Here is a 12138-nt window from a genome sequence, read left to right as displayed (position 1 = left end):
GCAGCTCGCCGGAGCGGGACTCGCGGGTGGCGGCGGCGGCGCGAGGGGGCTTCAGGGACCGGGGCGGCCGGCCGCGGGGCGCCGGGCTCCCGACAGCCGCATTCCGACACAGCGCTCGGCCCGGCGCGCCGCGCTCCTCGGCGGCAGCTCCGCGCGCCCGGGCGCCGGGTGCACCTGTTCTTCAGCCGGCCCGCAGCCAACCCTCGGCCGGCAGCCCCGCCGGGAGACCAATCCGAGCGCGGCGCGGCCGGCGGGCCGACCGACTCCCTCGCGCCGCCGCCGCCACCCGCGAGTCCCGCTCCGGCGAGCTGCGCGCCGCCACCGCCGGCCCGGCCGGGGACGCACGGAGCTGGGCAGCTGGTGCCGGCCGGCCCGCTGCGGAGGGATGCCCAACCGCCGCAGAGGATGCGAAATCGCTCCTGCGCGCCTCGCCGCTCACGCCTGGGGAGGTGAAGCGGGGACCGCGGCGGGGATGCCGGGCGACGCGCCCACGGCCGGAGGCGGCTGCAGGCGGGCGCTGGCGGCCGCGCGGGTGCTGGGTGTGCGGAGCCGCGGCGGACGGGCTGGGCTGGAGGCGGAGCGGCGCCTCCCCCCAACACCTAATGGTGGGTGCCTGATGCGCGCAAGATAAATAAATGGTCCAGCGGCCCCCACTTGGATGTGTGTGGCAAAAGCAGCTGCCGACCGATTGGGAGCCAGTCTCCGGTGTGGCTCCAGTGGGGTCAGAGACTGACGCGGCGGGGCGAGGGGGCGGGGGTGTGGGAGGGTGTTTCTGCGCCGCCCCCCCCCCCCCAGCTCTCCGCCTGACAGCGGGGGCTGCCTGATGGAGGGCCCCCATCCTTCTCACTTCCCGGAGAGATGCTTGGGCTGCAGATGACCTTTGTGCGATTTGACCTGGCAGATAACGCACAGGCCGATTCACGAGAATTTGCCTTTAAAAAGAAAGTATCGTCTTTAAATGGAGATGTACGCACGGGTACACACGTCACAAGGCAAATGATTGTGAGAGGTAAAATTTAAAACGATTTGGGTTGGTATCCCAAATTCTGTTGCCGGTTTCTTCCCTTGGGCGGAGAGGTAGCTGTGTACCTATACCTTAGGAGCAGTGTGGGACCTTCATGGAGGAGTGGGGGACAGGGCGAGGAAGGAGGGGTGGGGTGAAGAGCCAGCATGAGCCTGGTTTATGCTGATGGTGCAAAAGCTCGCTTGTCAACTCTCCCCAGATTTCCTGGTCTAAAGTGGAAACCGGAAAGATGTTTGTATTTACAAGCTCCAAGAAGGAGAGGTTGAGCATGGCAGCCTCCCACACACCTCACAGCGCTGTGCGATTGGCGCGGATGGTGGAACCAGCGTTGTCTTGTTCAGTAACAGCCTCCCCAAAGACGAAGTTTTCAAGGTTTCCATCTTATTCACAGGTGGAGAGCAGAACGGTACACTAAAAAGACGCAGAGAGCAGAGGATGCCTTGGAACAGGAAGCCCCAGGGATCTGGTGCCTACCAGAGTCTTTTGCACAGACGCGCTTAATAAATTATCTTTGATGTTAGTAATGTGGCTGTCACCTCTTTCCGCTATAACATTGAGACTTTCCCCATAGGAAAGCTTTTGATTTTTAGTTTCACAGAACATGCTCTAATCCAGAAGTACTGAATTATGGTTCCAAAAATTGCAAGTGGAAAAAAAATACCACAAAGCCTTGAATCTGTATTTGGTTGGCTTTCCAATGCAAAGCCCAGTCCTTTTAAGTAAAAAGCGACCCAGTGTCTACCTTGTGTGGGTGCTGGGTGGTCACTGGCCAGCGGTTCCTGGATAGCAAGTAAAAATTAGCTTGCATGCAAAACATTGTGAAATTATGGCAGGTGCTGCTGTCAGCTATATGAGACCGAAAATTTTCCAAAACACTTCCAGTTTATGGCCGCCCCTTATTCCTGTGGCCTCTCCCTTCTTTGCCTGTTGAAGTCAATCCAGGGCACGACAAGGGGTGCTCTAATGCTGCAGCTGGGCAAATGGTCCCCTGACACTGCAGTCACGCAGCATCCACCCCGTGTTGTCTCAGTGCTCCCCAGTGCCTCCCTCATCCACCTCTCAATGATCCTCCCACTTCTCATTCCACATGGCTTGAACAACTTATTCATGGTTTCCTGTTGAGCTCATTTTCTCCCAGAGCCCAAGCCAATGCACTTGACTACCCTTTAGCTGCACTCTCAGTGAACATCATCACTAATGGGGAAAAAAAAAAGAACCCATTGCTTTGATAGCCTTGTACTGGGGAGCGGGTTGTAGCAGCCTATCCAAGGAAGTTTGGCTGCTGCAACCGTCATTAACATGCCGTTCTACTGTGAGGCTCCCTGGGAGCAGGTGGTAACACTGGAACTGGAACTGGGATGTAGCTGGAGGGTAGCTGAGTCTAGGACGGGTGGTGGACACTCACTGCCAGTGAGCAGCCAGTCCCACGGTAAGAAGCAGTCTCAGTCTGCTGACTGAGAGCTCCCCAGAGCCCACTGCTGGAGAAAGAAATTCACAGTCCGACTCTGAAGACAAGGATTCAAGTTTGAGCTCTGCCCCCTATAAGCAAGAAAGTCACGCTGGGCCTCCATTTTCTCATCTGTGAAGTGAAACTGTGATACCTACATTCTACGTTATTATATGAAACTGCATAGCTAAATGGACTGTTTGCCTATGGCAGGCACCTTTTAAGTATCATTATCAGATACCTTCTGGTAGAGAGGGGTGTGCATTTTTCTAACAAACGAGCATGACATAACTCAGGCTCTCCTGAGCTCCATATCTGCCTGAATATAATCACCTTCCGGATGTCTCCTGTGTGATTCACTGACACATTAGACTCAGAATGTCTAACCATGGCTTAAAGTTTCCCCACAAACCAGCATTTCTGTGGAACTCAGTTTTTTTCCCTTCTGGGAGTCCAAGTGCCCTCTCTTGACTTCTCACTTCTCATACCCCCAGTTCAATTAGTCATCGTTAATGATACACTATGACTGTCCTGGGTTCCCTCTGCTGTAAATTCTTTTGGCAAAGGCCTATCCATAGAACCACCAGGCTGGAAGTGAACTTGGTGGCCAAATACCTCCCACGTATCCTCCCCCAAAAATGTTCCAGCCCGACAGTCATCTGGATCCAGCTGGACCTCTAGAGAAGGACCACTTCCTAGAGAAGACAGTACACATAATTAGGAAATTCTTTGTGTTGAGCCAAAAATCTACCTTCCCATACTTTCACCTTTTCTTCTAAGCTCATTAATTATATAAACTTCTCATGAACTAGGTGCCAGGCATGGAGGATACACCAGAAAACAAAACAGAGTTCCCTACGTTCATGGAATTTCCATTATGGTGGGAGAGATTGACAATAAACAAACAAAATAGATAATTATACAATCTGTCAGAAAATGAGAAGTGCTGTTTTAGACCTTGATGGTGTGATTGCACAAGACATCTTTTCTTCAGCTCCATTATCCCCAATCTGCTTATCATCCTCACAGGCCATGAGGACTTGACACTCCTGGGAGTACCAGGCGTCTCCTTATCAGCGGTGGGTTCCCTGGATAAATGTGGTTACTACAGAAGCCAGTCTGGCCTGCAGAATCCCAACATTCTTCACAAAGTCCACTGGAATCCTGTGTAGGCAATCCGGTATCTCAAAACATTTCACAGATAAACACTTTACAAAGAGTTAATGAGGTTAATCCTCTTCCCATGATTGCACAGTATTATAATGACACACATTTCATGGTAAATCATGGCAAATCATGGCAGCCTTTTTAAAAGAGAAACAGATTGTTTTATTCATAGGTCTCACCAAGTAACCTTATTTATTTCTTGCCAGCACTTTATGTCTTATATATAGGACCCACCCAAAATGTACTGGAAAAATCCCCAGGTGAATCTGTCTGTTCACAACATCTTGACTCCAAGGATTTGTGCATTATATCCCAAAGTCATAAATCAAACAAACACTAAAATTTATAAATTCTACAGAGCAAAATGCACAAAGTGGAAAGGTGAAGAATTCCAGTTGTAACTATGTCCTAGTCACAAAAGAGAATTTTAACCAGGTCTGGACAAAGTGTGTTGAACGTCCCCTCATTGCACTCTCATAAGTAAGAAATAGTGAATGCTGTGTAACAGGATGTGAAATTAGAACTTTTGAATGAGGCACTGAGACAAAATAGATGTGCAATTTCAGTGGGAGTTGCCAGAAGACAATGCCAAAAATTCAAAATATGTTAACTAAGAACTAGGTAGATGGCACAACACACTGGAGACCAAGGGAGGGATTTTTGTGAAGAGGATTTCTTTGACAGAATCTGTGCTCTGAGTTCGAAAGGGGAGGAACACAAGTACAGATCCTTTTTATGCCAAGTATTGTGAGAGGGGCCTCAAAGGAGCATCCTCGAGAGCTGGACACAGAACACCTAGTGTTTGGTTGGGCCTCATTGGGTCAGGATAGATGCACAAGCCTCAAGAATCTCAAGTCAAAGAGATGGTTAAAGTGGTCTGTGGCAGCAGAGGGCACTTCAAGCATCTGCTATGTCAAGAAGGCATGAAGCCCCCTCATAGCAGTAAGAGTCCAGTCGGGATGTACGGTGAGTGTAGAGAAGTGGAAGTAAAAGATGAGCTGGAAACTCAGTGTCGAAGGATCTGAGTGTCATAGTGCGATATCTATGTGACATATATATCTATATATTTCTACATTGAATTCAAACTGCCTGCACGTTAGGGTACCAACATGGGTACTTTATTTTTGGCACTCAAAGTTCCATTAATGTTTGTCTTATCTAGATTTTGGTCTGTTTGTCAATAATTTTGCCCTTTTATCCCTGACATCTTTCCTCAACGGATGTATTTTTCTTGGGTCACTTCCTATACAACTCTGTTCTCTTGGAATTATTTTATTGGATCTGAAACTGGAAGACTGGTAGATGAAAGTTTTCCTTGACAATTTGTTGATCAAGCAACCACAGAGGACCCAGTGCTTTGGGGTCCAAGACAGTGTCTTCTCAGCATGGTCAGAAACAAGGACTGTGGGGTCACGTTCTCTTTCCCTCCCCAGACTGTGAACAGGATTCCACCTGGCAATTCACAAGCTTCTCACCACTCCCAGATCAGACCAAGTATGGGGAAAGCTACAAGTGTAGAAGGGAGGCAGTGTAGAAAACCAGCTCCCTGAAACACTTTCTCTTAACTGAGGAGAAACATTTTCGTGTCAAACTCCATTATTCCTAAGAAAGGCAGCTTAATACAGCTGCATTCAGAGAGAGTTCATGTGAGTTCATGTTTGCACAAGTAACGCTGCGGCTTCATCTCACCTGTGTTTTCCAGAAATCTACATTCTGCTTCGTTAGATTTTGGGATGAAGGTTTCATAACACTCTATAGGGAGAAAATCAGATAATTTCTCATGATTCTTCCCTGGTTTACTTTATGTCTGTACCATAGGGACCACCTGCTGAGCTGTTCAGAGAAACCTGAGGATGGACAGCCTTGGCACCAACCACTGAGCCCTATGCTCACAGTAGCTGATGTCTCCAACATGGCCTAACTTCTGTCTTTATTTAACAGAATATTAAAAGTGTGGATTCAGAGTTATTTTCTCCTCACAATCTCTTCTGAGGATCTCTGGAAGTCTATGAAGGTTTTCAGGTGCTGGACAATCTAGCTCTTATTTTCTGTAGCAGATCCAGACATTCATTCTTGACGTGGATCCGTCATCAGTAGAGGAGAGAGTAGACATTTTGGCATCAAACACACTTGAATCCCAATTCCAGCCGGTAGCTGTGCATTTGAAAAATGTCACGTGTGATGTGCCTAGTGCTGTGGTTGGCACGTGGTAGGCAGCTCAGAAATAGTAGAAAGTAGTCTTATTTAATGAAAATGCAAGTTGCCCCCACAGAGCGATATCTAAGGAGCCCACCTCTTCCAACAAGTTTTGCAGAAGGCATTTACAGAAGCTTGGTACTGCGTTGTTGCCATTAACAAGATGGATCGTGGTGGGCTGTGTAAGCCTCAGAAACAGCGAAGAGGCACTGACCTCTTAGCCCCAGGTGATAAATGGACATTTATTCCCTCCACTGTGTGCCCCTCCAGCACACTCACATACACACACACACACACTGCATGACCCTACCAAAGGAAACCCACAAAACTACCAAGGAATAAATATTAATAGCTCATAGCAGATTTGACCCATCTGTTTTATCTCCGAGGGAGGATATCTCAAGAGGACAAAACTTGCTTGGTGCCTATAAATTGAGAAAGAAGGAAAGAAAACACTACCTAGTTTATTTAGGAAAATTATCAACTAAAACCAAAAAGGCTAAACAGTGCTTACCCCCTGTGAAATAGATATTCCAAAGGGTTTTGAAGACTTATAAAACCTGTTCTTTATCCTACCTTTGAGACTTGACCAGTTGGTGGAGAACAATTTCGTATTTTAAACAAAGAGCTCAACAAAGGTAGAAGTGTGTGTTTATACATGTACGTGACTTTGCCTGTGTGCAGTGCTGAAGCCGAATGTGGACAAAGGGAAAAAAGATTATTCAAGGACTACTTGGTGATGAACTTATCAACTGGCTCCAGAGTTTTGGTTGGAATTATCTGAAGACAGATGTAGTTTTGTTCAGCCTCGCTGATGCAAACTGAAAAAGAGAACAAGTAAGGAAACTGATTTTATTCAGGCAAGTGCAATAGGAAGAGGACCTCAGCTCCGAAGTTCAGGATGTCTCAGCACGGTGGTTTTGCTTTGACTCGCCTAGGGAGGAACGAAGAGTGACTTAGAGGTGGGGTTGTTTTGCAATTAGATGGAGTCTCAGTCAGTTAGCTGCACAGGAAATGTTTATCTCTGTGTCTGTCTCGTTTCAGGGGGAAAGACCTAATCTTAGCTAATCATCCATGAGATAAAGAACAAGGAGTTGGAAGGTCTAAGTCCACTGTTTACAGCACGATCAGGAAAAAGGAGAGAAGTCTATGTTTGGTCTCATCACAGGTAAATAGGAGGGTCATCTATGAGTCTTATGGAAGTTCTGAAACAGCCTTTACCAGGAGTCTTATCTAAGTCACATTGGGAAGAGTGGCTCCAGGTGGTAACCTGTTTCCTGGAACATGAAAGGGTGGAGGGATGTTTGAAAACCAAAGTAGTGGGGAGAGTTTTCTCAACCACAGTTGTTTTCCAGCAGCGCAGGACTCAGGTGAAGTTCAACATTGATACTGACGTGAATTTATAGCTCTCACTTTAGCATTTTAAGAATGTGTGCTAATAATTATTAGTTAGAATAAGAGCAGTGATATGTCTATAGATTTATGCCTCCTTTTTACTTGGGAATTCTGAGTGAAATTATCCCCCAAACATTAGTATCTGTGAAAATCAGTGACAAGCATCGGAATTCCATAGGGATGAGGCAAAAAGTGTATGTGAATTTCCGAATTTGACAAAACATTCTTCATATCTAGTTAGCTTAATAGTTTGAGGATATTTTAGAATTTAAAAGCCATAAAATTGTATCACAGTAAATCCTTTAAAACCATGGATATGATCCTATATAATTTATAAAGCACACAAACCATATCAAGGTTTTTCTTGTCTTTCCTGGGAGTTTGGCTAAAATATATCTATCTTTTTCAGTTCAAGATTTCTGAAATCATTGTTTTTAATCATTTTTGGGGTGTAAGAATCTGGGAATGTCTTCTTTTGACTATAGACTTCTTGGGACATTTGACTGACATATTTGACCAATAATCGCATTTGTGTATGCTTGTGCTTGGGGTGTTATGGACATGAGTGTGAGTGTGTATGTAAAGAAGCGAGGGAGGATATATGGGAGAAGGTTTTGTATTAAGTATCTAGGGAATAAGGAGGAATAGGTATGGGATTATATATATGAATGGAGAAAACTATATACTGAACAGTGATGATTGGATTCCAAGCCCAAGTGAGAGACAGAACATGAAAACAGATAACTCTCTGGGCTCATTTGCCCAAAGGAATTTCTCAGAGTTGGGAAAGCCAAAGTTGACCTGCTCAAAGATCAACCAGGCCAACTGGCTTCCATCACACTTTGGGAGGAGAGCCAACTTCCCTTCGGACGCAGACAAGAGTTGTTTAGAATGGTAGCCAATTGCAGTACTGATGGTCACTTTCACGAAGCACTCTCCACCAAGGATGGACTAGGAAGATCTACCCATCTCTGACCTCCCCTGAATTACTGTAAGTAGAAACAATTTAAAGTTTCTACTATATTGGATAAGATTAAAGACCAGAGTGACACTATTTATGGTTAATGGTTTAAGTATTGAAGAAAATGTTGGGCCAAAAACTCAGAATCATCACTTTGGGGATGACATAAAGGTAAAAATAATCTCTTTGGGAAGTATTGAATTAGCGAGGAAGTATTACCCTGGTGAGCAGACCTACAAGAAATGTTGGCAAAGTCTTGCCTTAAGGCAGATTTGCAAATAATTATGCACTATTTGCCACCCCACATACAGCCCTGCCTGTGGTCTTGTCTTTCTCTGAAAGTTCTAAAAAAGTAAACTCACAATTAGCATTCCCAATGATTCTCTACGGCAAACACTGACTTCTCTGGATAACTGACTGAGCAGCAAGGTCACTCTTAAGCAAAGCGTGATTAGCTTTCAAAATTTGAACCCAAAGGCATCCTTCCCTTCTCTGATCACTGAGGTCTTAAATATATATCTTTAAGCAAGAGGAGAGAACCCTGGTCTAACCTCCAGAAATTCCATCTAGACTTGAAGAACAACAGAAAATCCCTGATGTCCTATATGGGATTCTACAAGAAGAGCCCAGAAAGATTTAGAAGTTACATCAAAACTTTAGTGAATGTTGAAAGTTGTAGCAATCTACAAGTGTGTTGAAGGATGGCGCTGGAGGGAACTACACCTCTTTTGCAAAAAAAAAAATGTTCAAGCAGTCTTTCCTGGAAGCCATATTCCAGTGACCCTTTGAAGTCACCAGGCACATTTAGGATTTCATCATTCCACAAGGCTAATAGATAAAAAGTGACACCTTTCATCTTTAAAGCTTTCCGACTGACTTGCATCATTCAAATTCTCCAAGCACTGCACTTTTGCTGGGGAAAAATGGTCATTTCTCCTTTCTTTCTTTCTTTTTTAATTTAAAATTTGTGTGTGTGTGTGTGTGTGAGAAGATGGAACATTGTGGGCTCTTTCCCTCTTTGATCTCTAGGCATAGTGTCGGAAGTGTCATCCTGGAGAAAGAGAACTCTGCACATCAAAGTTGGTCCATCACATTGTGCTTTCAAAGAAATCTCTCACTGAGCTGCAAATACTTTGGTTAAGCTAAGCTTGGGGTCACATATCATTTCTGAAACCACAGCTATCAAATACTTGATGGATTTAGAATGTATGTGTCCAGAAATCAATAGGTACAGTTGATACTGTGATGAGTAAATTCTGGATTCTTTGATATGATTAAGGATATGGGTGGTGGAGAAGGCACTGAATAAATAGTTATGAAACCTAGGCTTGAATCCCTACTACTCATTTTAGGACACTCTGGATCTCAGTTATGTTGTGCATAAAATGTGGGAAACACTGCCTCACTCCAGGATCATTAGGATGTTAAAAATGGAAAACAAATGGGAATATATTTTGCAAATTTTAAAAAACGCTTGTGCATCTATTTAAAAGCACTCAATTACTATCAATTATTGTGATCAATTTCTAATTGTAACTTTATTTTGGATGATAGGGAGGGTATGTGACTCTCACTATTTTTTTTTTAAAAATCTCAAACTGAAATGTAAAAAAAAATATTTCACTATTTTAATCACATGTGTCAGGCTTCCTTCTTTTGTTCTGTCTGGGAACCTCTCTCCTACCAGCAGACAAGTCCTCTCCAGTGTGTACATACCAGGGGCAGGGGCTAGGCCATTCCTTGCAAACTGCTGCCTTGGGCAAGTTTATAACCTAGAGGAAGTGCTGTCTTCACTGTCACTCTTTGCCCCGACACTGGGGTGGAAATGAGAAGACTGAGTTGTGTCCTACCTTTGTCTTAGGTTGCCCCAAATACTTTTCTTTCAGATCTTTTGTATCATCCTTTCTATTCCTTTCAGTGCTGCTGGGACCAGGAATTTTAAGAACACGTCTTTTGTAGCCATGTTTTCTGTCTTTTCTATTAGTGTTGGTGGCTGGGTCAACTAGAGCGAAATAATGAAATCTAAAGGAATAAATAGGTCTTGTGCAAACAGCTTGCTTATCAACTAAGGGATACTTATGGATACAGGCAAGGATTTATCCCGTATATCTAAGTATCTAATTTATTTTGGTAAAGAAAAATATTAAAAGTAATATCAGAAAAATGATGGAGTAAGGACCTCTGAAAATTCTATTCTCTATTAAAAAAATCAGAAAATGGGAAAAAATGTGAATCAGCTTTTTTAGAACTCTGGAAACTAATAAGAGCAGCAATCTAGAAAGCGTTTATTTTTTAAAAAATAGCTGACTCCTGGTAAGAACAGCAAGTTTGTCCTAGTTCCGTTTTTCTATATCTCTCTCCACAGTAGCCTTGAAAACCAATAGCTGGCAAGGACAGTGAAAACCAGCAGACTGGAGGGGGCAGAATGGAGCTGGAGCTCTTTGAAAGCCTTATTCCCAGAGAATTGTCATTATTTGCCCCATTGGGTGGTTCCCTGTAAGAACCAATTGCAAGGCTGACTTGACTTGACATGACTCAGGGCTCATGCAGTATGAAAAGCCTTTTCCAGGGGAATTTGTTTGAAAAGCTTAGAGGCAATGGTTTAACTTTGTGGCTGTCTGAAGCTGTAGGTACCAGTTGAGACAAACACTACACTGAGCAAAGAGCTTAAAAAGAAAAGCTGGGAATCAATGTCCATAGGGGCTTTGTAAGACCTCAACATATTTCTCAGAATATAGAAGACTGTGCACATGCAAAGGGCTGTGTACATCCTCAGGGAGGACCTGACAAGGCTCCAAGTGTTCACCTCTGGCTGACCTTGACTCTCTGGATCAGCAGGAAGTGAAGGTGAAGGCAGAGTTGCAAACTGCCAGGGCACTGAAGGCATGTCTCAACACACAGAGCTCTTGGCAAAGACTGGAGACTTGCTGGCTTCAGATGTTTAAGGAAATCTCTGTCAAATCATGAACTAACCACTAAGCTGGCTGAACAAAAACTTCAGTGACCACATATGATATTACAGAATAAGTTCATAAAGACATTGAGCAAACAAAACAACTATTACAAATAGCAATAACAACAAGCCATGGGGAGCAGGAATCTGATTTCCAGAATTGTTACGTTATGTTACATAAAATGCCAGATTTCAACCAAAAATTATGAGATATGCATGGAAACCAAGTATGACCCTTACACAAGAGAAAAAGCAATCAAAATAAACTGTGCCTTAGGAGGGCCAGGTGTTGGACTTACTGGACAAAGACTTTAAATGAGCTGTTTTAAATGTGTTCAAAGATGTAAAGGAAATCATGTTTCTAGAACTAAAATAAAGTTTTAGAATTGTATCTTACCAAATAGAGAATATCAGTAAAGAAGTATAAATCATAAAAAGGAACCAAATAAAAATGTGTTGAAAAGTACAAAAATTGGAATAAAAATTTCTCTAGAGGGGCTCAATAGCAGATTTGAGCTGGTGGAAGAATAAAATTAGCAAGCTTGAAGATAGATCAATTGAAAATGTTGCATTTTAGAAACAGGGAAAAATAAAAGAAGACAAATTAACAGAGCCTCAGAGACCCATGGGACAACGCTGAGCATGCCCAATAAGCATAATGAGATTCCCAGAAGGAGAAGAAAAAGACGAAGAGGCAGAAAGAATATTTGAAGGAATAAAGGGCATAAACTTCCTAAATTTGATGAAAAAATATTAATCTACAAGTCCAAGATACTCAACAAGCTACAAATAGGATAAACTCATAGAGATCCACAACTAGATGCCTCATAATCAATCTGTCAAAAGACAATGACAAAGACAGGATCTTGCAAGCAGTGAAGGAGAAGTGAGCCTCAAGTCCCAGCAAGCCTCAGTAAGATTAACAGCTCATTTCTCATCAGAGACCATCAGGGTCAGGAGGCACTGGGATATCGCATTCAAAGAACTGAAAGAAA

General features: G+C 44.0%; 1 protein-coding gene across 1 annotated transcript in view; it reads right to left on the bottom strand.

Annotated features, from left to right (window-relative positions):
- Positions 1–11077, bottom strand: part of NRG3 (neuregulin 3) — a 1023472-nt gene extending 1012395 nt beyond the window's left edge. Inside the window, exons 1-5 of the mRNA XM_046652790.1 lie at positions 11008–11077; positions 3087–3166; positions 2430–2563; positions 686–932; positions 10–599 (exon numbers count right to left, since the gene is read on the bottom strand). Coding sequence (XP_046508746.1) covers positions 10–599; positions 686–932; positions 2430–2563; positions 3087–3166; positions 11008–11077 — 1121 coding nt within the window. The remainder of the gene's footprint in view (positions 1–9; positions 600–685; positions 933–2429; positions 2564–3086; positions 3167–11007) is intronic.
- Between the last annotated feature and the right edge of the window lie 1061 nt (positions 11078–12138).

Source organism: Equus quagga, chromosome 2 (assembly GCF_021613505.1).
Source record: "Equus quagga isolate Etosha38 chromosome 2, UCLA_HA_Equagga_1.0, whole genome shotgun sequence".
Classification (NCBI taxonomy): Eukaryota; Metazoa; Chordata; class Mammalia; order Perissodactyla; family Equidae; genus Equus; species Equus quagga.
The sequence above is the reverse complement of the archived record's forward strand: the minus strand, read 5'-3'. Positions and strand labels throughout refer to the sequence as shown.